The sequence below is a fragment of the Nycticebus coucang genome, chromosome 9 (genome assembly GCF_027406575.1).
Source record: "Nycticebus coucang isolate mNycCou1 chromosome 9, mNycCou1.pri, whole genome shotgun sequence".
Taxonomy (NCBI): domain Eukaryota; kingdom Metazoa; phylum Chordata; class Mammalia; order Primates; family Lorisidae; genus Nycticebus; species Nycticebus coucang.
In genome coordinates, this window is record NC_069788.1 from 44,200,336 (window position 1) to 44,227,006 (window position 26,671).

Here is a 26,671-nt window from a genome sequence, read left to right on the forward strand (position 1 = left end):
TTAAACGATTCTCCTGCCTCTGCCCCCCAAATAGCTGGGACTACAGGCGCCTGCCACAACGCCCTGCTATTTTTTGGTTGCAGCCATCATTGTTGTTTGGCGGACCCGGGCTGGATTTGAACCCGCCAGCTCAGGTGTATGTGGCTGGCGCCTGAGCCGCTTGAGGCACAGGTGCTGAGCCTCACCTTTGTTTTTAAATTAGAAAAATGAGGAAAATATTCTTTAAAACTTACTGGGCTGTTGGAATAATTATATAGGAGTACTCACATGGTAAGTACTCAAAAATTGTCATTAACAGTAATAGAGCAGGATATGAATGCAGCTTCTCTTAAAGTTAAAAACAAGGGGAAGAATTCACTCAGCTCTAAGATTTCCTAGGACATCCCTTAAACCCACCCAAGGAATGGGGTCAGGGCATATACAGACTGAAGAAAAGGATCAAACCCTGACCTGCCAGACCCCATTAGCCAGGAAGAGACACAGGTCCTGCCACTCTTTAAGATATAAGACAGTTAAGCCATCCCTGGGTAAAAGTTGGCCAAAAGTTGACTCATCCATAGTGATAATTAAACAAGAGGCTTTTCCCTGTTCTATGTACTGAGGGGCACAGAGGGTGGGTGGGCTTTGCAATATCCTACCCTAGAGGTCTGAAGACGATGCAGAGGCCTGGGGGCATAGGACAGAAAAGGCTCTGTGACCTGGCAGTGGCTGGCCTGTAAGGAACTCCTGCCTAGCTCCTGGCAATGGACATATGTGGTCACTTACTAATGACTGCCCCAGGCCTGGGGCCCCTGGTGGATACTGGAGGGTCTGGGGAAGTGGCAGGTCCTAGGCTCCAAAACCCAGGATCCAGAGCACCTAAGTCACCAGAGCTTACGAGGTGCCAGCACTGCTCTCAGGCTGCTCCCTGAACCTGGTTTCAGGGTGTGTGTGGAGCCAGCGCCCTGGTGACCGGCCCCGGCTGCCCTCACCGTTGTGTGACATGCCCAGCGCCAGGCATTTCTGGAAGCGGCAGTACTGGCACTTGTTGCGGTTCTTCTTCTGAATCTTGCAGCTCCGCTCACATTTCTCATATTCTAGCTTCATGCGGATCGTCCGGCGGAAGAAGCCCTGAGGGACCAAGGACAGGTAAGAAAAGAGGATGAGGATCCTGCTCTGCCCATTGGCTCATGCCAAAGGAACTCATTATCATAAAGATGTAAAAACTCCTGAAACTTGGGAATTCCTGAAAGTGGAAAATCTTTTTGGAGGGGAGATGGAGAAGAAAAGTAAAAACTCTAAAACTTCTAAAAAGGGGCAGCGCCTGTGGCTCAAAGGGGTAGGGCCCCGGCTGGCCCCACATGCCAGAAGTGGCAGGTTCAAACCCAGCCCGGTCAAATCAAAACTGCAATTAAAATAAATAAATAAAACTTCTAAAATAATGAAAGTAATTTTTTTTTTTTTTGTAGAGACAGAGTCTCACTTTATGGCCCTCGGTAGAGTGCCGTGGCCTCACACAGCTCACAGCAACCTCCAATTCCTGGGCTTAAGCGATTCTCTTGCCTCAGCCTCCCGAGCAGCTGGGACTACAGGCACCTGCCACAACGCCCGGCTATTTTTTTGTTGCTGTTTGGCCGGGGCCGGGTTTGAACCCATCACCCTTGGTATATGGGGCCGGCGCCTTACCAACTGAGCCACAGGTGCCGCCTTAATGAAAGTAATTTTTAATTATTTATTTTAAATGCCTAAATAAATCCTAAAGCTTCTTTGTTAGTTTGGTAACCATACATGGTTAACTTGATTTATTCATAAATGTATTTGGTTCTGTGTATTTTCTAGGTGGTGGTTCAATAAAATAATCTGTGAAAATTTGACAGTGTGAAATTAGGAGGAAGTAGTCAGAAGGATCACTGGAAAAAGAAATATATTTCCTTTTTTCTCAAAAAGCCCCCTTCAAGCCTTGAGACACAGGAAAACTCTGACCTCAGCCCAAGACCCTCATTCTGTCCTGTCCTGTCCTGCCTGCCTTCTGGAGCCTGGTCCCCAGGGGGCATCAGTGGCTCATAGAGTCTAAGTGAGCACCCGTGTCAGCCCTGCAGGTGGCCAAAGGGATAGGCCTGACAATGGAACCCCTTCCTCTCCTGTAGGACCACAGAGCAGGGGCCTGGAACAAGCCAAGGGCCACTCTACAGTGGGTACTGTGAGAGCCCCACCCCCGGCCAGGGAGCCTTTATGGTAGGTCAACTCCCCTTCTGACTATGACCCCAATGGCCAGCCACCACCCCCACCCCATGGTCCGTACCTTGCACCCCTCGCAGGCATGAACACCATAGTGGAAGCCTGATGCCTTGTCCCCACACACCCGGCACTCCATGTTGAGGCTGCCACACGAGGCCCCGTCATAGCCCATCTGTAGCTGGTCCAGCAGCGAGGGTGGCGAGGAGCTTTGGGAGAGGTCTGCAGATACATGATGGAGGGTGGCTTCATATTTTGCTAGGCCTGGGAGCCACGGGTGGGAAGAGTCCCACAGCTCTCAGCTTAGCTACTTAAGAGCTATGTGATCTCAGGAAGTCAACTTTTCTGTGGACAGTTTCTTCACCTAGAACATTTGGTTAATGATAGCCTCGAGCCTGACACCTAGCAGATGTCCTGTAGATGGCAGCTATTTCTATTTGGGCTGTCAAAACTTCCCTGGGCTGAATTTAGTGCTGACAGAGAGGAGAGGGATGGGGGGTTGGCTGTGGTTTGGGAAGACAGGAGCAAGAGGGCTGAAGCAAATAGATAATCAACCTGTGGGTCGCGACGCACAGGAACTGTATTAAAGGGCTGCAGCATTAGGAAGGTTGAGAACCACTGGTTTATAGGCTGCCACTATGTGGGCCCAACTGGGGTTGTGTGGAACGTGTTTTGTGGAAATTGCAGAAGCGCAGACCTCTGCAACTTCCATGCTCCTGCAGGAAATTCTATTCCTGCATGGACTCGAAGAATATAATAAAGGAACTCTCAAGCAATACAAATTTCCATTAAACTTTTTGTTTGAATAGAAAGGGTATAGGTATCAGTCATATTGGTTTAGCAACACACTGAATTTCTCCAGGTTTTTTCTTTTCGGTTTGAGACAGAGTCTCACTCTGTCACCCTGGGTAGAGTGCTGTGGTGTCATAGCTCACAGCAACCTTAAACTCAGGAGATTCTCCTGCCTCAGCCTCCTAAGTAGCTGGGACTACAAACACCTGCCATGATGCCTGGCTAGGTTTTCTATTTTTAGTAGAGACAAGGTCTCGTTCTTGCTCAGGCTGGTCTCAAACTTTTGAGCTCAAGCAATCCGACTGCTTCAGCCTCCCAGAGTGATAGGATTACAGGTGTGAGGCACTGCGCCCAGCCTTGATTTTTTTCTATTTAATATTAGGTGTTTGAACTATGGTGTTGAGAACATCAGCAGGGAAAGTGGTTGGCTATGGTTATGACTCCAGGATATATATGCTGCCCTATGACTTAGAAAGAACTGCTAGGAGCCTCTTCTGAAACTCTCCTTTGGATACTCAGAAATGAGCTCTCCCCCTTGGAAAGGAGACCTGAACTGAACCTCAGTTTCCTCATTTCTAGTCCATTGCCAGTTTTATGACCCTGTGTGCTGTCTGTCCTGCCTCTGCTGTGATGGCCTTCTGATCTTTGTACTCTTCTCTGATGAATGAACAGGTGCAACAGATGCCAAATCTCCAAATCAGAGAATCAGCTGCTTCGAACAGGAGGGTACCTTAGGGAGACCCAAGCCATGGCAATGAACCCATACGAACATTTCTGGCCTACAGTATCACCTCGCTACACCATAGGCCAAGTGACCTTGACTTCCCCACCATGGGAGTAACTACCACCCCTACCAACCCAAGTGTATTCCATCCCTTCTTTACTTTCTCCTCCTTTCCCCCCAGCTCCCCTTTGAACCCTAGAATTGGCAGCAGGAAAACCTTCCTCCCCCATCCTGGCCACAGGAGGAGGAACATAAGAAGCACCAGACTGTGGCAGAAGACCCATTGGTCTGCTCACCTCTTGGCTGATAAGTTTAGGGGTGAAACAAGTCCCTGGTTCCTAAAATATCCTGTTCTGTCCTGACACCTTTGCTCCCAACTTCAGTCATTCCAGGGGAAACTAGCTTCCACAAGCCCACAGATGGGGACAGTAGGCTCCCTTGATCTCCTGGGCTTGAGAGGGGGTAGCTGTGCTCTGGGAAGCTGCTTTATGTTCTCAGTAACCTTTCATCTGACATAGTCTACGTGTGTTTACACATTGCTGGGCACCATCTACTAGACGTAAGAGCCACGAGGGCAGGAGCTCTGTCCAGCATTGAGAACTGTGCAGGGTGCTGGGCACAGCAGGCACCAGTCTTCAAGCCACTTGGGTGTCCTAGCCTCAGCACCAACTGGCTGTGGGGCTGGGCAGGGCCTGCCACTCCTGAAGGCATTATAACAGGGATAATAAAACTCACAGCGCCAGTTGCTGGAGGAAAATGAGATACCATGGAGACCCCTTGTGGAGACCTGCACAGATGCCGGAGCAGGGAGCATTTTCTGCACTTCCTCCTTTAACCGGAGAGAACCGTGCTCATGTCTGCTTTGTATCACTTGTGGTAATCAGTGTTTTTGCAGCTTGCACATCTGCTTCCCCTGCTAGACTCAGTTCAGTCCCTTTGGATCTCAGAGCCTACCGCTGCCACTGAGTCTTGCCCACAGTGGCCAATTATTTTAGATTATTCACATCTCCTGGTGGTGCTGTCCTTGTTTTTCCTCACCAGTGCAGGGTCTCTCACTAAGCCCTCACCTTCCTCTCCTCTGCCTCCCTTCCACTGCTTCAGGAAACACACCAGCTTACCTGATGGAGCCATCCTCTGGGCCCTGAGCCCTGCCTCTGAATGCCCTCTTGACACCCTGATGGCCTCCCCATCCAACCTCCCATACATCTCAAGGGCCTCCCTCCACCAGGAGGGGAATGGAAAAAAGGCCAGCATCTATCAGTCCCCTACTAAGTGCCAAGTATGTTAGAGTCTTTATATGTGTATCCTTTCATTATTACCTTGGAAGATACTAATTACCACCATTAGAAGGAAACTGAGGTTCAGAGAGGTTAAGGCAGTGGTTCTCAACCTGTGGGTCATGACCCATAGGAACTGTGTTAAAGAGCCACGGCATTAGGAAGGTTGAGAACCACTGTGTTAAGGGATTCACCCAAAGTTACCTGCTTAAAACACAGTGATACCGGGACTTGAAGCTTAACCAGACTTTGTGGCTGTCCAATAGTACTTTCTTTTTATTGCATGCTCACTGTGCACCAGGCATTCTTCCTGGAACTTTACATCCACTAATCTGACGTAAACCTCAAAACGAACTTTCAAGGAGGTCTTCTTACTCCTACTGTACAGGTGAGGAAGCTGAGACTCAGAAGGTTAAGTAACTTGATGACAGTGGCTATGATGGTTTTATGTGTCAATTTGAGTAGGCCATGGTACCCAGTTTTTATGTCAAACACCAGTCTTACCAGTTGTTAAGAAGGTTTTTTTTTTTTTTTTGAGACAGAGCCTCAAGCCCTGGGTAGAGTGATGTGGCATCAAAGCTCACAGCAACCTCTAACTCCTGGGCTTAAGCAATTCTCTTGCCTCAGCCTCCCAAGTAGCTGGGATTATGGGAGCCCACCACAATTCCCAGCTATTTTTTGTTGTAGCTGTCATTGTTGTTTGGGAGCCTCTTTTTTTTTTTCTTTCTTGGAGACAGTCTCACTTTGTCGCCCTTGGTAGAGTGCTGTGGCATCATAGCTCACAGAAACCTCAAACTCTTGGGCTCAAGCGATTCTCCTGCCTCAGCCTCCTGAGTAGCTGGGATTACAGGGGCCTGCCACAACGCCCAGCTATTTTTATTTTTAGAGATGGGTCTAGCTCTAGCTCATGCTGGTCTCAAACCTGTTAGCTCAGGGAAGAGCCACCACTCCTGGCCTAAAAAGGTATTTTTTAGATGTGATAACATTTAAATCAGTTAGACTTTGAGTAAAGCAGATTACCCACCATAATGTGAGTGGACCTCATCTAATAGGTTAAGGCTTTAAGAAAAAAAGACTGAGACCCCACTCTGACCGCCACCGTGAGGAAGGTGGACTTCTACCCTGCAAACAGTCTTTGGATTTTAGCTGCAACATCAACTTCCCTGGGTTTCCAGCCTGCTTGCCAGCCTGCATGTTTTATAGAATTTGGACTTGACACCCCTACAATTGTGCTGAGCTCTAAACCATCGCACTTTTCTACTACCCACATATATGTGCTCATTACCATTAATCAATAATGTTATTATGATAAACAACAACATGACATGGTCACTGCTAAGGAGAACACTGCGTCATTATCCCAATGTTTGGACTCAGTGTAAACACCAGCCCTATTACCCAGAGAGTTAAGTATCAGTTTCGCCATCTTTGATTACAAATTCAGCAAATAGACACTATTGACCTTGTTCACATAATTTACGTGTAGTTGAGAGGTCGCCTGCATATCTATCTAGTCTCCATCGCTGGAGGTATGTATGCTGTTGTCCTGGCTGCCCTCACAGTCTATTTACTTTATTGGCAAAGCCCAGAGGCAAACCATCTTGAAGCTTCTGAAGTCAGGCCAAATTCTGCAGGGATCTGGGGTTGGGTTATCAAACAGCCTTTCCTCTGCTGTTTTGTTTACCTGGACTGTGGGCTTCAGTTCAGGAACTCAGCCTTGTCTACTACCACTGAAGAGCTCACCCCTGGCCCAGTGCCTCCCCTAACCTGAATGCCTACCAAGCGAGAGGAGGCACTCAGGCCAGGAGGAAGGACACTTTATCTGCCTATTTCTCAGGTGTAACTGGGATGGATGTCATTAAAGCAGAAGGGAATGGGGTGTGAGCCTAGACTCAGCTGCCCCTGCCCTTTTAACCAGCTGGGGGACCCAGGCAAATGAGTTTCTTGTGCTTTTGTTTTTTTCAGACAGAGTCTCAAGCTATCACCCTGGGTAGAGTGCTGTGGCATCACAGCTCACAGCAACCTCCAACTTGGGCTCAAACAATCCTTTTGCCTCAGTTTTTCTATTTTTCTTTCTTTCTTTTTTTTTAATTTTAGTTTTTTTAATTTTTTTGTAGAGACAGTCTCACTTTATTGCCCTCGGCCATGGCATCACACAGCTCACAGCAACCTCCAATTCCCAGGCTTAGGCGATTCTCTTGCCTCAACCTCCTGAGTAGCTGGGACTACAGGCACCTGCCACAATGCCCGGCTATTTTTTTGTTGCAATTTGGCTGGGGTCGGGTTTGAACCTGCCACCCTCGGTATATGGGGCCAGCGCCCTACCCACTGAGTCACAGGTGCCACCCTATTTTTTTGAGACAGAGTCTTACTATGTTGCTCTCAGTAAAGTGCCGTGGAGTCAGAACTCACAGCAACCTCAAACTCTTGGGCTTAAGCGATTCTCTTGCCCCTACCTCCCAAGTAGCTGGGACTATAGGCTCCCACTACGCCCACCTATTTTTTTTTTTTTTTTTTAGAGACAGTCTCACTTTATCACCCTTGGTAGAGTGCCATGGCATCACATAGCTCACAGCAACCTCCAACTCCTGGGCTTAGGTGATTCTCTTGCCTCAGCCTCCCAAGTAGCTGGGACTACAGGCACCCACCACAATGCCCGACTATGTTTTTGTTGCAGTTTGGCCGGGGCCGGGTTTGAACCCGACACCCTGGATATATGCGGCCAGCGCCCTACCCACTGAGCCACAGCACCGCCAATTTTTTTGTTGTTGTTGCAGTTGTCTTTGCTGTTTAGCTGGTCCAGGCAGGATTTGAACCCGCCAACCTCCATGCATGTGGCTGATGCTGTAACCACTGTGCTACAGGCGCTGAGCCAAGTTTTTGTATTTTTAGTAGAGATAGGGCCTCACTTTTGCTCATGAGGCTGGTCTGGAACTCATGAGCTCATGGTCTGGAACTCATGAGCTTAAATTAAGCAATCCACCGGCCTCGGCCTCCCAGAGTGCTAGGATTACAGGTGTGAGCCACCATGTCTGGCCACAAATGAGTTTCTTATAACCTCAGCTTCCCTGGTGCTGAGTGCTAATGGAAGGCCTACCTGGGATGGTAGGGGTGAGGAGGAGGTGCTTGGCACCAAGTGCAGAATGTCGGGAAGTCAGAGATGTGGCAAACTGTGGAGTCTTCTTGCTGTTTCAGGGCTCAGGATGTGCTCTGTCGTTATGGGTTCCTGAGGAGACTCTGGAGGCCAAAGTCATAGCTCATGAGGGTGAGGCAGAGAACCAGCAGGTGCTGAGATATGTGGTGTACAAGATACCACCATTGACTCTCACCCATCTGGCCCCCAATGTGGACAGGACACAGCCCCTGAAGGCAAAGAGACTGACACTTGGAGAAGTAGGGGCCACAGCTTATAATGGAGGACCTGGAATTCCTGCCCTGGTGTGTGTGATCTTAAAGACTCAACACAGGATGAGCCTCTGTCCCCAGAGCCCCTCCCTGCCAAATCCCCTCAATCTTTTAAAGATTGGCTGGCTGCGGTGGCTCATGCCTGTATCCCCAGTACTTTGCCCGAGGAGGGCAAATTGTCTAAGCTCACGAGTTCAAGACCAGTCTGAGCTAGAGTGAGACCCTGTTTCTAAAAATAGCCGGATGTTGTGGTGGGCGCCTGTAGCCCCAGAGATTCAGGAGGCTGAGGCAAGAGAATCACTTGAGCCCAAGAGTCTGAGGTTGCTGTGAGCTATGGCACCATGTCATTCTACCTAGGGTGATAGCTTGAGACTATGTCTCAAAAAAAAAAAAAAAAGATTTAATTTTAGCCTTTAAAAAAGAGGAGTGTAGTTGCTTTTTAAAGTAGTAAAGTAATACAGGCTTATTGAGAAAAATACATGATAGCTCTTTCTTATCTATGATGCTGCTCCTCAGAGCCCCACTAGTCCTTTAATGTATGATCTTCTGGTACCTTCTATGATACGTAAAGATTTTTATTTATTTATTTATTTATTTTTTTTTTTTGTAGAGACAGAGTCTCACTTTATGGCCCTGAGTAGAATGCCGTGGCATCACACAGCTCATAGCAACCTCCAACTCCTGGGCTTAAGTGATTCTCTTGCCTCAGTCTCCCGAGTAGCTGGGTCTACAGGTATTTATTTATTTTTTTATAGAGACAGAGTTTCACTTTGTCGCCCTCAGTAGAGTGCTGTGGCATCACAGCTCACAGCAATCTCTAGCTCTTGGGCTTAGGTGATTCTCTTGCCTCAGCCTCCTGAGTAGCTAGGACCACAGGCACCCACCACAAAGCCTGGCTATTTTTTTTGTTGTTGTTGTAATTTGGTTGGGGCCAGGTTCGAACCCACCACCCTCAGTATATGGAGCTGGTGCCCTACTTGCTGAGCCATAGGCACTGCTGGCGTTAAGGATTTTTAAACAATGAGATCCCCAATTTGTTAGGAACGTTTATTACATACAAACCAGCCTTCTCCCTAATGATCCTGGAGTATTCCACTGTATGGCTCTATCACAGTCTACATAAACAATTCCCACAGATGGGCACTTCCCTATGTTTTGCTCTTATGAACAGTGCTGCAGTAAATAAGCTGATGTGGAAATCTCTGTGCACGCTGAGCAAGTATTCACACAGGACACATTCCCAGAAGCAGAGGTATAAACCACGTACACTAAACAGTGTTGGTTCGTGTACTCCCTACCCTGAATGACCACCTGTGGCCTGCGTCTCCTCCAGCTGAAACCAGTGGCAAAATCAGGGTATGTATTGTTGGCAATACATCCTCTCGTGACCCCAGGTTCCCTCTAAGGGAAGGGAGCAAGGATCAGCGGATGTGCCTGTCCCGTGGCTCTCTGGTAAGGAGAGAAGTGGAGAAGCTGAGAGGATGGACCAGAAGCAGGGAAGAGCAGCCTTAGCAGCACAGAAAGCTGGGGCAGAGGGAGCATTCTAGGTGTCCCAAAGGTGGACACAGCAGAATGGGGTCCGAGAGAGAAATGTCTATACTGCTACTAACAGCAGACAAAGTGGAGCCAATAGGAGTGACAAGAGGAGCTAAAGCTATATGGCTGCAAAAATATAATATTGATTGTATTCATACTAACTCCTTAGCCATTTTACCTAATTACAACACAGCTCAATAATGAAGTGTGTGTAATCAGCACCAGATCGATCAAGTTGCGTGTTTCAACTGATCTAATAATCTCAGGTATAGCCGATCTTTCCAGTGTGTGTTAGTGCAGATTGGTTCCAGATGTCCTGTGAGAGCAGTGGTGGCAATCACAACAATGGAGACAACATGCATTCCAAATACCCACTCATTTACTTCATACAAAAGCCCATGTCTACATCACCTACTATCCCAGTCTATTTTACAGAAAGAAGAGGTGCAACCTGCCCAAGGTCCTGCAGCTGGCTAGTGGCCTTCTGGCCCCGGTCCTTAACCACTCTGCATCCCACATGACTGCTGGCAAGCTCTGCCGCCTTTGCCCCGCGTGCCCTGCCAGCTGCTCCTCACCTGTGTAGCTACTGGAAGGAAGTGTATGCTCTGGTCCTCCATTGAGCTCCGGGGCTCCTTCTGCCTCTGCCACTTCCTCTTTCTCCTCCTCTTCCCGGACCGCAGGGGCCTCCTCTTGTGGCTGCTCCATGGCTGATCTCCCCTCGGCACCACGCCTGCAGGCCCGGTCATAGCTCTGGCATCATCTGGGTCTGAACAAAGATGGACTTCTACAGGGTGGTTCCCATCAGCCTGGACAAAGGGGAAGACAGGAAGAGGTTGGGGGAAGTGGTGACAAAGGAGAGAGGGTGGCAGGAGTGAGCCATGCTTGTGGGCTGTCACCATAGAAGGGTTCTTCCTGAGTCCCTGCTGTGCTCTCCCATCATCCCTACTCCTTGTATCTCAAAGTCACCTGTCCTACTGCCTTTGCCTACTTGGTTCTTATGACAAGTTTATGGGGTTCAGAGCAGGTTCCAATAGCCCAACAGGATGGCAAACCACTGTGCCACCTTTCCCTGCCTCCTCTGCTGCAATCTTTTCTTTGAGCCTCCCTGAGTCTCCAGAAGCCACGTCGGAGTGTTTTTTTCCAATTCTCCAGTTCCCTTAAGAGATCCAGACAGATGCCATACCTCCCAACCCCCACCCAATCCCTACCAGCACTCAGGCCCAAGAATGGCAGCTCTCCTGAGCCTCTGTTCTTTTTTTTTTTTTTTGGCCGGGGCTGGGTTTGAACCCGCCACCTCCGGCATATGGGACTGGCGCCCTACCCCTTGAGCCACAGGCGCCACCCGAGCCTCTGTTCTTGAAGGGGGTGGGTGCCACCCTTCTTGTGTTGGGTGTGGAAAAAGACATGAGAGGCTGCTGTGCTTGGCTCACACTGACAGCTCATGTGCAATCAATGGCAGAGCCATTAGGCAAGGGGAGATGGGCTCTGCCCTGGGATCTTCCAAGGTGGGTTACTGGGTGGTGACCCCATGTCCACATCATAAAGAGGGAGGCAGTTCCAACCTCCAGCAAGAAAATATTGTCCACAAATGCTACAGCCAGAGATGATAAGATCATAAGGCACCACGAGAGACAGCAGGGACACCCAGGCCGTGCAGGCCTTGTGGAAGGATCGGAGAAGAAAAGGTCTGCTTTAGGGAGAGCTGAGCATCAGTGGACCTCTTCTCTTGGATACCCCACAAGCAGCTCAAATCAAGCCATCTAACAGAACCTACCATTTCCCCCCCATACTCTTTTTCTGGTAATCCCTACTTTAGTACTCTGTGCCCATGTACCACTCATGAAAGCCAGAACCTAGTAGTGATTTGAGATTACTCCTTCCCTCCCTGCTGCTCTAGGGCTGCCAACCTAGCCAGACATTGGAATCATTGGGGTTCTAAAAAAATACAGATGTCTGGGCCCATCCCCAGAGAGTTTTATTTGACTAGTTTGGGGAGCAGCTTGGGCACTGAAGATTTTATTTTTAAATTCTCCTGGTGATTGCAAAGTGCAGCCAAGCTTGAGAACCACTGCTCCACAGCAAAGCAACTTCCAACTGGTTCTCTGTAAACTGTTCTCTGTCAACACGTCTAAACTCTACCCATTCTTTTCCATCCTAGTTGGTCTCCTAAAGGCAGTCTGGAAATTCAGCCCTAGAGTGTGACAGAAGGCGGGGGAGATGGCAATCTGTAGACCTGGGAGGAATTCCAGTTGATGTGAAAGGCATAGGAAGGGATGCAGTTCACTGAAGGAGAGCAGCATGTCAACTGAGGGAAAAGGAAGAGGCTCCAGAGCAGATGATGGGGCACTGAGCAGAGGGGGAGAGACTGGGATGCCTGGTATCCCAGAGTCAAGAGAAAGGCTGTTCCAAGACGAGAGGTCAACCATTTCAAATGCTGTAGAGATTCAAGGTAATAACCTGATACATGGCCACTGGATTTAGAGACTACAACCCTGTGAGTCAACGACTCTGTGAGACAGGTTTTGGCCAAGTGGTTGAGAGAGAAACCTGGGCTCTGAAAAGTAAGTGGTAGCAAGAAAGCTGAGACCAGGAGTGGAAATTAACTTTTCAGCAAATATGTCAGGGTAAGAAATGTACATGAGATACTAGCTTGAGAAAAGTAGTAGCAAAGCCAATGAAAGGTTTTTTGGAATAGAAGAGAGGTTAGCAAGGAAAGACAGTCTGAAGATTCAAGGGGTAAGCCAGCCAGGATGATTGATGAGAGGGGAATTATTCAAGAATGCAAGATGAAAAAATACAAATTAAATATCATAGTAGTTGGGGGGAGCAGCTCATATGGAATGCCCTCACTCTTTAATTAATAAAGGAGACATGGTTGTTTTTTGAGAGTAAAAGATGAGGCTTGAAGCTGGCACTTGGGCAAATAGGGTAAGGAATTAACTGGACAGAATAAAAGGAACTATAGTAAAGCTACAGTAATTTAAACAGTGTGGTACTGGCGCATCAATGAGAGAATACGGAGAGTCCATAAATAGAGGCAAATACATATAGAACTTTAGTATGTTATAAAGACAGCACTTCACATCAAAGGAAGATGCACTTTTCTTTTTTTTTTTTTTGGCCAGGGCTGGGTTTGAACCTACCACCTCTGGCATATGGGACCGGCACCCTACTCCTTGAGCCACAGGCGCCGCCCGAAGATGCACTTTTCAATAAATTGTTTGGGACTCGAGTGCTATGGCATGTGCCTATAATTCCAGCTACTCAGGAGATTGAGGTGGGAGGACTGCTTGAGCCCAGGAATTCAAGGCTGCTGTGAGCTATGATCATGCTATTGTGTTCTAGCCTGGGTGACAGAGCTTCAAGACTCTGTCTTTAAAAAAACAAAACAAATTAACAAGTTAGATTACATAAAAATATAATCTTTCTATATGCTAAGAACTATAAGAAAAAAAAAGACAAACTGAGAAAAATATTTGTGACTCTCATCAGACAATTTAGGGCTAATTTCCCTAAAATCATTCCTACCATTTAGTAAGACTAGTAATCCAATACAAAAATAGGCCCATGATATAAACAGTTCATAGAAAAGGTATAAATTTGGATCTTAAACATATGAAAGATATTTAACATTACTCATAAAAAGAGAGATGCAAATTAAAATAACATTGAAATACCTTTTGACAATCAAATTTATTATCATCATTATCATTATCATTATTATTATTATTTTTTGAGACACAGTCTCACTATGTCACCCTAGGTAGAGGGCCATAGCATCACAGCTCACAGCAACCTCAAACTCTTGGGGTTAAGCGATTCTCTTGCCTCGGCCTCCTGAGTAGATGGGACTATAGGTGTCCGCCACAACACCTAGCTATTTTTTGGTTGTAGTTGTCATTGTTGTTTAGCTGGCCCAGTCTGGGTTCGAACCTGCCAGCCTCGGTACATGTGGCTGGCGCTGTAATCACTGTGCTAGGGGCACCGACCTATTCATTATTTTTGAGACAGAGTCTCACTTTGTTGCCCCTGGTAGAGTGCTGGGGCATCATAGCTCGTAGCAACCTCAAACTCTTGGGCTTAAGCTATTCTCTTGCCTTAGCCTCCTGAGTAGCTGGGACTATAGGCGCCTGCCACAACGCCTGGCTATTTCTTTTTTTTTTTTTAAGAGAGGGGGGTCTTGCTCTAGCTCAGGCTGCTCTCAAACTCGTGAACTATAGTGATTTGCCCACCTCAGCCTCCTAGACTGCTGGGATTATAGGCGTAAGCCACTGTGCCTGGCCCTGACAATCAGATTAAATGACAGATGCTAAGACATTGTTGAGCATGTGGCAAAACATTCTCACACATGCCTGGTAAGAGGTAAATTGGCTCAAGCCCTACAGAGGGTGATTTGGCTGATCTATCTAAATACAGAAATGCTACTTCTAGGTTATATCCTATGTATCTATACTTCCACATAAGCAAATGATAAGTGTTAGTACAAGGTTATTAATTATAGTATTATTTGACTGTAAGAGGTGGGGAACAAGCTAAATATCCATTAACCGGAGACTTATTAAATAAATGATACAGATATGAAATGGTATACAGCAACAGGTAAGAATGGAATTGCTTATAGACTGATGAAAGTACCTCTAAGATACATTGATAAAGAGCTAAAAAGACATACTGAAGCTGTATTGGCTTGTGTATGTGTAAGACTCTAAATACAGGCTACATAAGGACCTGGAGACACTAATTGCCTCTGAGTGCCTGGCTTACCGTGGGAGGGAGATTTTGTTCTCTGTACGTTTTATACATTTTAAAAGTTGAACTATAGGAATGTCAGCTCTTCTAAAAATAATTTCAATTGGAATAAAATAAAAAAGCAAAACTTACAACCAATAACGGGGAATATGAGAGTGTTCAGCATTCAACTGTTCGAGTCCTTTTATTTTTCAGAAGATGCCTGAGATGTTAATCAACTTTATTCATTTCAGTCAAATATGCATACGGAAAAAATTCAAAGGTAATGACTTAAGATACCATAAATAAAATGTGTAATTTTGAAATTATTACAGTAGAGTGAAAAAACTTAGGGAAGGTCACATAAAACTCTAGCTTTCTGACTGAGAAAGCCCCACAGACAGGACAGCAGACTACAAAGACATAACTAAATGCAACGTGGGCTCCCAGCGTGGATCCTGGAGCAGAAAAGAGGACAGCAGTGGAAAAGCTGGTAAGTTCCACATAGTCTGTTTAGTTAATAGCACTAAACCACTGCTCACTTACGTAAGATGTTAGTATTGGCTGGGTAAAGGGTTTGTGAGGACTTTATATGATCTCTGTAACTTTTCTGTAACACTAAACTTTTTTCATGATAGAGTTTAAAAAACAAAACTTTCTGGCTTCTCTTGAAAACTGGGCAGAACTAGCCACTGGGCATCTGCATACTCCTGGCATCATCCCCAGAGCTGAGCAATGGCCATCATCTCCACTACCAGTTGTCCCTCCCCAAGTCCACTTCACTTATTTATGCTGCATTGCCGGGATTTGAGTTTCAGTATAAATCAGTTCCTCAAGAAATGATCCCTGGGAGGCTGAGGCAAAAAGAATCACTTAAACCCAAAAGTTTGAGGTTGTTGTGAGCTGTGACGCCACGGCATTCTACCAAGGGCGACATAGTGAGACTCTGTCTCAAAAAAAAAGAACTAACGAACTATTTGTTAGGTAGAAAGAGTAAACTGTTTGATAGATTTCTGTTGCATGTGACTCAACACAATCTTAACTGAAACAGGAGATAAAAAGACACCTAGCTAAAGAGGACAGTGGGGCTGTAGGGTAGAAGTTGGCAACAATATTGGAAAAAGGCCCTTGGCCATCACCAAGAGCAGCCTGTGACCACTGTCGCATTAGTAAGCTTTAACAAGTACCAGAGATGCTGATTCTTCGTGGTCCACGGGATTGAAAAGCCTGCAGGTGGAAGAGGCAGAAGTGGGGAAGAGACCCTCAATGAAGCCTGTGGCTGAGGGGCCAAAGAAGTCTTCTGAGGAGCAGTATCAGGAGCAGCACTGGTGACAAAGGTTCCTGACTCCCAGGAACCATGGCAAAGTGGGGGCACTAACCATAGGGGTGTGAGGGGTGATAAGAACAACCTGGTTTTGGATCTATGCAGCTTGGATGTCAGTGGACACAGGGGAAATGTACCGTAGGCTGGATCCAATGGCTCTTGTGATGAGAGCCCGGAAGAGGGGGACATGTAGATTTGGGGTCCCCCCAGCAGGTGGTAACAGAGTGGGGAAAAACTACAACACTGCCTTGCATATGTATTAACACAGTATTTTCTTCCACATCCCCTCACCTTCTATCTTGAGTGATCCTGAGGAGGAGGGATAGAGCCCACTGTCAGGGACCTGATGGGGCACAAGCAGACTCCCATGGCATCCTCAGAAGCCCCTGTAACGTGTGCCTCAGTGGCTCCCCTTGGTAGATGAGACCAGTAACAAGCCTGTAGATCCTGACAGGGTACCTCTCAGAGAACACGCCACAGGGTGAAGGAAAGATAACAGGGCTTCGAACACAGCGGGGTTCAAGCCTGGCCAGGCCTCTGACAGCTGTGTGCACTGAACCACTTGACTCACCCCCTGCGTTCTGCCTCCACTCCCACATGCCAGCTGGCAGTAGGTTTTTCCAGCAGGACCAGAAGAAGTGCTCTTAGTTTCTGGGGGCGGGGGTGGGGGGAGATGCAAGTGGCTGCCTCTTAGGATCAGATGCAGTTCTGGGCTCTTGCTAGAGTTGAGGATTTGGGACCAATGTCCCCAGTTCCCATGCTGATGTTTTTCCCCAGCCTGGAGTTGTCTCTTCTGGTTGCGAACTCTTAAGGATACCAACTGAAGAGGGAGGGAAGCTGTAGTCTGGTTATTTTAAAACCCACACATGTCCTTTGCGATGTTTCTTACTTAGATTTAACTATGGTGCTGCAGACCATTACTGTACTTTGCCAAAAGCCATCCATTTTCACCCAGCCCTGAATGCTCCATCTACAGCTGAGGTCTGCCAACTACCCAGCAGCCAAGGTTGCCCCCAACTCCACCCCTGTTCTCAACATCCCCAGCTGGGAGCAACCTTGACCCCAGACCCTCCCCTGACCTGGGACCCAGGCTGACAGTCTGGATTTTCTCCAGACTGCTACCCCACCCACCACCAAGCATGCAATGAACCCTAGTCTCCTGTTCCTCTTTCAGCCCTGGCACTAGGTTTCACTTGCATACGGGTGAGAAACCCTGGTTTTTGCTACTGCTCTCAGTGTTGGCAGTCTCCCTTCTCTACCCCCAGCATGTGCCAGAGCAAGAGCTCTCTGACCATGCCAGAGCATTGCTCCACTAAAGAGGCTAGAGCTTTACATCCTTAGAAAGTCTTTACAAAAGCATTTCTTGCAAAACAAAGCCCTGGACTGCTCAGATTCTAGGATGTATGTACACACACACACAAGTCCTCGGTGCCCGTGTAGTCCCAGTGCTCCCATTCGAATACCCACTGTCTTGCCCCAAGAAGAAACTCAGCCTCCCATTAGAGAGCTCAATTGCACAACCCCATCCATTTCCCACTGGTGGGTGAATTTCATGGGCAGAGGTAGTTAGGACCTTAATCCAAATGACCAAAGCTCTAGAGAGGCTTGGTCTGGGGCCCAAACAACTAAGCCTCCTGGGGCCTGATCACTCCCCTCCAAGTTTGGTTGTCCCCCACTCACCTCTTTGCTAGGAGTAGGAAGGGATTCCCTTTCAGAGCAGCCCTCTGCCCTCCAGGCCAGCTGAGCAATCCCCAAGTGCCTCATGTTCCTGTGGTGACTCAGGAGCTTCCCTGATGCCCACTAGCAGGCTATATGCTTGGTGGGAACACTCCTCTCCTGCCCAAGGTATGAGTGTGGGAAGATTGTTCCAGGGACTGCTGGGGCCTCCATGGGCTCCATCTACCATGTGGCACAGCTTGAGGGGCCTTCTCCCTGTACCAGAGCCTAAACTGGGTCACCATCTTCATCACAATGGTACCAGCTTCCCTTCATTGAGAGCTACCTACACACCCGGCTCTGTGTACAATGACACATCTAATTCTCACAACGACCCTAAGAGTCAGGTACTATTATTATCCCTATTTAACTGATGATGATATTGCAGCACAGAAAGGGAAAATAACTGGCTCAAGTCAAACAATAACTGATAAGCAGGATTTGAATCCAGGCAGATCAGCTAAAGTCTTAGCCACTATGCTCTGTGCCTCATATACGGTGCTGGGTAAAACTGAACCAGAAGCTGGCATGCCCTTGACCAGCTGGGACTCAAGAGGCCTGGAAGCTGTTCTTGAGAACTTGTTTGTAGGTTCTAGCAGGGGAGCACAGCTATTCGCATACCCTTCACCTAAAAAGGGTCTTCCTCTATTGGGGAAGGTAATCAACTGAGCATGCAGCTTTGGAAGGACCAAAGCAGGGAGGAAGGAGTCACCAGCCCAGCCAGCCAATCAGCCAAATCAATGCTAGCGATTGATGGGGTAACAGATGTCCCAGCCAGACTGCTCTCACATCTTGGAAGTTGCTGGGATATGAGTTCAGTTGGGAGGCATTATTCCTGAATCCTCCGTCTGGCTGCCAGTCTCTAGCTGATTCTGTCAAGAACAACCTGGTCAAAGCCCTTCTGAATATTCCTGCCAGAAAATGACCCCTGTGTGCCGAAGACAGCCACAGGCTCTGCTCCCTGTCTCTCTCTCCAGCACTCTCCTTTGCTCTCCCTGCTACTCACCCCATGTTCTAGCATTACTCCCTAAACATGGAGGCTCCCACTTCTGCAGCCTGGAATGCGGCCCTTTCCAGTGGCTAAAGCCTATTCTCCTCAAGGCCTACCTACACCTCCTTTTTCAGGAAGCTCCCCTTGACTAGCCCCATTCTGTTCCTTCTCACTGCAACCCTGACCCAAACTGCAGTGTCTGTGGAAATGTCAGTTATCAGGTGAGGCTGATGAGTCTGGCCTCATCACCAGTTTCCCAGAGAATGCCCTTTATCTTACTGAGGTAGGCCCCCAGCACCTGGCACAGTGCCTGGAATTTAGTGGATATTTAACATACATTTGCTGAATGAATAAATATACTAAAAATATTAACCTCAGTCACAATGTTTTTAGTTGTACTATGTTGCCACTGTTATCAGTTTTCATGTGTCGAGGTCTCTGAGATGTAAAACCCACAAAGTTAATTCCCCAGCTTCAGTGTCAGGCTTGGGTTCAAACCCTGGCTCTGTCCTTCCCTCTCAGTGACTTGGGGAAGACGCTAACCTCAGAGTTTCTCAGCCCTAAACCTGGAATACTACCACCTAACCTGAGAGGCTGTCATGTGGATTAAATAAGCATGAATGATTGATTTACAATGCTGGGTATTCAGTAAGAGTCCAATAAATAGGAACTGTGGCTGCCATAATCATAACAGTTAGCTTATCTTTTGAAAAAAATTTCAGATTGGTGGGCGGTTGGCGGAGCTGGTCCCGTTGTGCTGCGGCTCCGCGTGGCCTGCAGTCCTGGGCTTGCGTCTTGTCTCCCCACCCCCACCCACCCACCACCCACCTCCACCCCCCGACGCCATGGAGTCTAGCCCCGAGGACCCTGACGCCTCCGGCCCCACCACCATCTGCGAGGTCTGGTTCCGTGAGACGTGCAGCCTGTGGCTCGGCCGGGCTTTGTCACTGCAGGTAGAGCAGCTGCTCCACCATCAGCACATCAGCGCTCATGGTACCAGGATATCCTCGTCTTCCGCAGTAAGACCTACAGCAACGTGCTGGTGCTGGATGGTGTCATCCAGTGCACGGAGAGGGACGAGTTCTCCTACCAGGAGATGATTGCCAACCTGCCTCTCTGCAGCCACCCCAGCATCCGAAAGGTGCTGATCATTGGGGGTGGTGATGGGGGTGTCCTTTGGGAAGTGGTGAAGCACCCCTCTGTGGAGTCTGTGGTTCAGTGTGAGACTGATGAGGATGTCACCCCCTCTAAGAAGTTCCTGCCCGGCATGGCCATCAGCTACTCCAGTTCAAAGCTGACCCTCCATGTAGGCGATGGTTTTGAGTTCATGAAACAGAACCAGGATGCCTTTGATGTTATCATCACTGACTCCTTGGACCCCATGGGCCCTGCTGAAAGCCTCTTTAAGGAGTCCTATTACCAGCTCATGAAGACAGCCCTCAAGGAGGTTGGCATTCTTTGTTGCCAGGGTGAGTGCCAGTGGCTGCACCTGGACCTCATCAAGGAATTGTGGCAGTTCTGCAAGTCCCTCTTCCTGGTGGTGGCCTATGCCTACAGCACCATCCCCACCTACCCCAGTGGCCAGATTGGCTTCATGCTGTGCAGCAAAAACCAGAACACCAACTTCCGGGAGCCAGTGCAACAGCTGACACAGAAACAGGTGGAAAAGATGCGGCTGAAAAACAACTTAGATGTGTACCGGGTAGCCTTTGTACTGCCCGAGTTTGCCTGAAAGGCCCTGAATGATGTGAGCTGAGCCTAGAACCACCTAGGAACCAGGGAGCCTCCAGGGTGCCTGGGCCCTCCAGCCCCAGACCAGACCTGCCAGCTGCCACCCACCAACCAAGTGTTACAGGCCCCAGGATGCTGGGCAGCCAGCCCTGCTGGGCGGACTGTGTGTCTTTGTGGGGCATCTAGCCTCCATGCCTGTACTAGCTGTGTACAGCACCTCTCTCTGCCTTTGTTCCCCCTCATTCACCAAACACATGTATTTATAACAAAAAAAATTTTTTCCAGATTAATATGAAGATAGAAATGATTAGGTTACAATGTTTGCATTTCTTAGGTGAGGTCCTTGCTGTAGTTGTGCCCTGCAGGGGGCGCCCTATACCCTTACATTGTGTCCACTAGGTGGGAGCACACCAATCCCCCTCCCAGCTTCCCTCTCCCTGCAACTTGAATTGAGTTTTTCTCTAGTGTGGGTATGTATTAGCTTGTTACTGGCTTCACAGTAGTACTGAATGCACTGGATACTTGCTTTTCCATTCTTGGGATACTCTACTAAAGAGAATATTCTCCAACTCTATTCAGGTTAATACAAAAGATGTAAAGTCTCCATGTTTTTTATGGCTGACTAGTTGCCCATGGTATACATATATCACAGTTTATTAATCCATTCATGGGTTGATGGGCACTTGACTGTTGGCTTGTCTTAAGGAATTATATGAAGGAAGTGATATTCTAGTTCTAGACATGTGCTAACATAATGAAACATCAGGACCTCAATAGAGAATCTCTTTTTCTCTGTCTTTTATTTTTAGAGACAAAAGTTTCATTCTGTTGCCCAGAATAGAGTGCTATGGTATCAACCTCAAACTACTGGGCTCAACCGATCCTCCTGCCTCAGCCTCCAGAGTAGCGGAGACTATAGGTAGCCACCTCCATGCCTGGCTAATTTTTCTATTTTTAGTAGAGATAGGATCTCACTCTTGTTCAGGATGGTCTCAAACTCCTGAGCTCAAGTGATTCTCCCACCTCGGCCTCCCAGAGTGCTTGGGTTACAGGCCTAAGCCACCATGCCACCATGCCTGGCCAACAAAGAATCTCTTAATTCCCTGCCTTACCATCACTGCCAGGGAACTCACTAATCTAAACATATGCTTTCAGAGAAGGACACAAACCTTCTTACCCCCTCATGTAGCTAAGCCAGTTGCTTAGTAATTTCCTCCTCCCCCTTACACTGCAGGGCAGACAAGGGTTAGCAGTCTCCGGATAAAGGACAGAGGTTGCCCTGTGTCCCTGGCAAGGGTTTACAGGATCAGCAGTGAGGGAGGCCATGGGAGAATGGTCTGGCTGATTCCCTCCCAACCTTTCCCATTAATCATTAATCTAGGTGCTGACCCAGTACCCTAGTTTTCCAGGCCAGCACTTCCCAGTACTCTCTGCTTCCCATTTGCCAATTCAGGTTACCCTATCCTCCTCAGAGCACAGGAGAGGCCTGAGTGGCCTTTTAGCTGGCTAGGGTCACCCCAGGAGGTCACCTGAGGCCAAGCCCTAGGAATGGCCCAGAGCTGGTTTTGCTCAAGGAGTTCTGGGACCAGAGAAAAGACAGTCAGGAGCTACCCTGTATTCCACAATTCTTCCGACTGGCCCAAGTGACAGCCCTTAGGAACAATAAGCTTCCATGAGCCAGAGAAATGTCCTAGAGAAGAGGCCAGAGAGGCAGGGTGCTCATCACCCAAGATGGGGAAAGCTGTGGCAGTGAGGGGCCTCGGGCAACCGCCCCCCACCCCCCACCCATGCACAGCAGGGAGAGAGGCACCTGGCTCTCTGCTGGGAGGGCTCTGTGCTGACTACCTCTGCCTTCAGCCACTGAAGACTGCAAAGATAGTATAAATCAACAGCTTTCACAAACAAGAGAAGCTCAATGATGTCAAAATATGTACACGTGCATAGAGACACAACTAAAAAAACATGGCTCAAAATGTTAATGCTATTTTTCTCTGAGAGAGTCAGTTGTAGGTGATTCTTATTTTCTTAATTTTTTCTGTGTTCTCCAAATTCTTTACAGTGAGCACGGGGATACTTTTGTGATTGAGGGGAAGGGGAAGATATTAATAACAGTTGCAAACCAATGAGGAGGAGTTAGGGCCACGTGAAAACAAACCATCCCTGACCACCCCCACCCCCCCATTATGTGACTTAAGAATGTTTTGAACAAAGAAAAGCAAACAATATGCTGAGAGATGCCAATAAACTAAAGGAAAGGCCTGCTCCAGTCCCAGGAGAGACCCAGATCTCTCCCACCAAACCTGGAACATAGTTGAGGACCCCTGCACTGCTCACAGAGGGCTCTCGAGGAATGGGGTGGTTCTGCCAACAGGCAGAGGAACAAGCTGGGGACCTTCCCAGATCCCTTCTCACTAGGACTCCAGGGGCTGTGGCTACAGGCAGTGTCATTGACTCTCTGCCCTTCTTCTAGTCTCTGCCAGCTGCGGCTAGCTACTTTCATTCACTTGCTCTGCAAATATTTGTTAAGCACCTGCCATCATGTGCCAGACCACATTAGCCGAGTAACTGACACAAATCCCAACTATGAATAATGACCAGGGCTAGAAAGGACAAATGATGAGCACGGTAAGGGGATACTTACACTCAGAATTCACAAGTCTAGTGTGGATGGCTGTTTTCCTGAGGATGTTATGTGGCCTTTGACTGAGAGGTAGGCTGAGTTCCAAGACAATGAGAAACAGAGATGTGAATAAGCCCACAGAGGGAGGAGGAGGATATGGACTGTCTGGGACTGAGGTGGAGAGAAAAGCTGTGCAGCTGGAATGCCCAGAGCATAGGTAGGCAGGTCCACCTAGGGGTAGAGATCACACAGGGTATCAAGTATCATTACTGATCAAGTGTATCACTATTGTTACTGGTCAAATGTACATCTATTTTACCTGCAATTCACACACTTTTAGGGATGACTGATTTTACTTCCAACAAGATCTCTCAAAATATGTGCACATTTTTTTTTGGCACCCCCAGTATTTTCTCATTTGCTTAGTGCTTATTGCTTCTCCAAAAGAATGTAAGCCAGAGATTTTTATTTGTTAGAGTCACACTACTCTCAAGTCTTAAAGGAGTGGCTGGCAGATACTTAACTGCTCAAAAAATACTTGCTGACTAAATGAACAACTTTTTATAACTGGGAAAAAGATATGTGTTCATCATCTAGCCTGAAGCAGTCCTATAGAGATCTCTCCACAGGTATCAATTTTCCAGGGGCACTTGACACTGCTCTCCAGACCATTGCAGATCCTTGAAGGAAGAGCTCATTAAAGTTACAATAAATTGGCAGAATGTAGTGGAGGGCATAACACAGCCTAGAAATGGCTGGCTGATGGAGCCTACTTGTGGCCCAGCCAATTCTTTTGCTAATCTGCCATGTGACCTTGGGAGAGCTAGTTCTTTTTGTGGAGAGGGACTTCATTTTCCCAATGGAGAGGGAGTACTGGGTACTTCTTTCCTTCTTGTGACTCTAAAAACCTCTCACTGAGCAGACTTCAAGAGTACGACCACACTCAATGGAGGGAGGCTTTGGTGACTTAGAGTCCTTAGCTCAGACTCAGGGAGGGGATGAGGAGCCACATGCCAGTGGGCCATCAGGGCAGGAGCTCTTAACCACTCTACTGTACCTGCCTGTTGCTTCCATTCCCCAAATCCTCTAATGCTAGAAAGTTCTTCCATACTCTGACCAATTGAACTCTCTCTCCAACTAACTGCCATTCCTAGGTGACAAATCCTCAGATGGCCTTAAAGTGTTTATATATTCTCAGAGAGGAAGATAAGCCCAGTATCAGCAACCACTTGTGTGAAAGACTGAACACAAGGAGAGAGGAGGGGAGGCCAGCTGAGTTGCCAAGAGGAGGAAACTGCCTCTGCTGGAGGCCTCAGGGGAAGTCCAAGGTGAAGGAGAGTTGGGTCACCACAATAATCATAAAAGTAAACTATGCTCATTATAGAAAATACTAACGAGTTCAGAGAAGAAAATAATATCAAGAAACGGGCAGATTTAAAAAAAACAAAGACTGAGGGGTAGGGTGTTCTAGGTAGGGGAGATGTAGGATCCTAGGCCCCAAAAGAGGGAGATGGAGAAAGAAACAAGGAGGCAGGGAATGGGAAAAGCTGGGAAAGCAGATCATAGCCAAATGCATGGAGAAAACCTACAACTCTTCCACACATGGAGCTTACCTAACTTCTGCTTCAATCAAGCAGTACATGGCATTTCTATGTGCCAGGCATTATTCTAGGCTCGTCACATATGGTACTATTATCATCTTCATTTACAGATGAGAGATCAGAGCATGGAAGAGGGAGGGAACTTCTGAGCGCTCACAGGAGCCACAGGCCAGCTTGCCATCAGGGCAGGAGCTCCTCCCCAGTCTACCGTACCTGCTTGTTGCTTCCATTCCCTAACTCCTTCCCCATCCTGACCAACTGAACTCTCTCTCCAACCAACCGCCATTCCTAGGCCTATCTTGCTTGGCCCCAGTCACTAAGACTCAGCCTATACCTTCTCCTCACCCACCTTCTCTAGGTGAACTTTTGTCACTTCAACATTTGTCATCTGACAATTTGGTGATCCCTCCTCTATCGTAGTTTATCACACCCTCTCAGTGAGTAGCTCATAAAACTCCCAATATTGGGCGGTGCCTGTGGCTCAGCGGGTAGGGCGCCGGTCCCATATGCCGAAGGTGGCAGGTTCATACCCGGCCCCGGCCAAATTAAAAAAAAAAAAAAAAAAACTCCCAATAATCAAGATGAAGTTAAAGCGTTGAAATGACCTGTCCCACCTGTTGTCCACCAGGACTTCCAGGTGGGTCAGCTGTCACTGTCTAAACATCAAGTCACATTTCCCTGTGCTGTTTATGGAAATGGAAGGTGGCCCTTTCTATCTATCCCTTCCAAATGTTATCCTGTTGTCTTTGACCTGTGGTGAGAGCCCTTTGAGGGTCTTTTAAGCCTGATCCTGTTCTCCAAAGGGTAAACAATGTCTTATCTCATATCTGTGAATATGAGGAATGTGCCTTCTACTTTTTCTCCTAAGTCAATGAAGGGCTTTCCTCTAGTAGTTGTTTATTAACCTTTGGATAAGGCAGTTCATCAAATCTGAAACCTGATATCTGGCATCCCCCTCTCTATCTGGAGGTGAGAAGACAGTGGGATAGAGTGGAGAGAACATTAGTGCTGGATATATGATGAGCACACCCCCAGCTCTGTCTTTACTATGCTGTGTACCTCTTTGTGCGACCTTTTAACTAACCTCTCTGTGGCTCAGTTTTCCCATCTGTAAGATGGAACTAATACTCAATTGCCTTTCTTTTTTTTTTTTTTTGTAGAGACAGAGTCTCACTGTACTGCCCTCAGAAGAGTGCCGTGGCGTCCACACGGCTCACGGCAACCTCCAGCTCTTGGGCTTATGTGATTCTCTTGCCTCAGCCTCCCGAGTAGCTGGGACTACAGGCGCCCACCACAACGCCCGGCTATTTTTTTGTTGGTTTGGCGGGGGCTGGGTTTGAACCCGCCACCCTCGGCATACGGGGCCGGCACCCTACTCACTGAGCCACAGGTGCCGCCCTCAATTGCCTTTCTTAATGGAGATGACGTGGCTTAGATGAGATATTAAATGCCAACTACATTTACAATTTACACAACAAAATGCTTTTGGGGTAATATTTATAAATAGTAGTATCTCCTTTTATTGCTTACTTGATTTTTCTTTTTCTTTTTTCTTTTTTTTCTTTCTTTTTTTGAGATAGAGTCTCACTTTGTTGCCCTCAGTAGAATGCCATGGCATCAGAGCTCATAGCAACCTCAAGCCCTTGGGCTTAAGCAATTCTTTTGTCTCAGCCTCCCAAGTAACTGGAACTACAGGCGCCCACCACAATGCCCAGCTATTTTTTTAGACACAGGGTGTCACACTTGCTCAGGCTTGTCTTGAATCTGTGAGCTCAGGCAATCCACCTGCCTCAGCCTCCCACAGTGCTGGGATAACAGGTGTGAGCCACCATGCCCGGCCCACTTATCTGATTTTTCTAAATTTTCTTTGTACTTTTTCTTTCTTACTTTCTTTTTTTTTTAAGACACAGTCTCACTTTATCACCCTTGGTAGAGTGCCATGGCATCACAGCTCACAGCAACCTCCAACTCCTGGGTTTAGGTGATTCTCTTGCCTCAGCCTCCCAAGTAGC

The 26,671-nt window shown here is 47.7% G+C and overlaps 1 protein-coding gene and 1 pseudogene across 2 annotated transcripts in view; one reads left to right on the plus strand and one right to left on the minus strand.

Moving 5' to 3' along the window:
• PPARD (peroxisome proliferator activated receptor delta) overlaps nucleotides 1-26,671 on the minus strand; it is a 92,239-nt gene that overhangs the window by 3,331 nt on the left and 62,237 nt on the right. For both annotated transcript variants that reach the window (XM_053603727.1, XM_053603728.1), the window contains exons 3-5: nucleotides 10,524-10,754; nucleotides 2,282-2,436; nucleotides 972-1,110 (exon numbers count right to left, since the gene is read on the minus strand). In XM_053603727.1, coding sequence (XP_053459702.1) covers nucleotides 972-1,110; nucleotides 2,282-2,436; nucleotides 10,524-10,653 — 424 coding nt within the window. In that variant the 5' untranslated portion in view covers nucleotides 10,654-10,754. The remainder of the gene's footprint in view (nucleotides 1-971; nucleotides 1,111-2,281; nucleotides 2,437-10,523; nucleotides 10,755-26,671) is intronic.
• Nucleotides 19,553-20,463, plus strand: LOC128594858 (spermidine synthase-like; annotated as a pseudogene).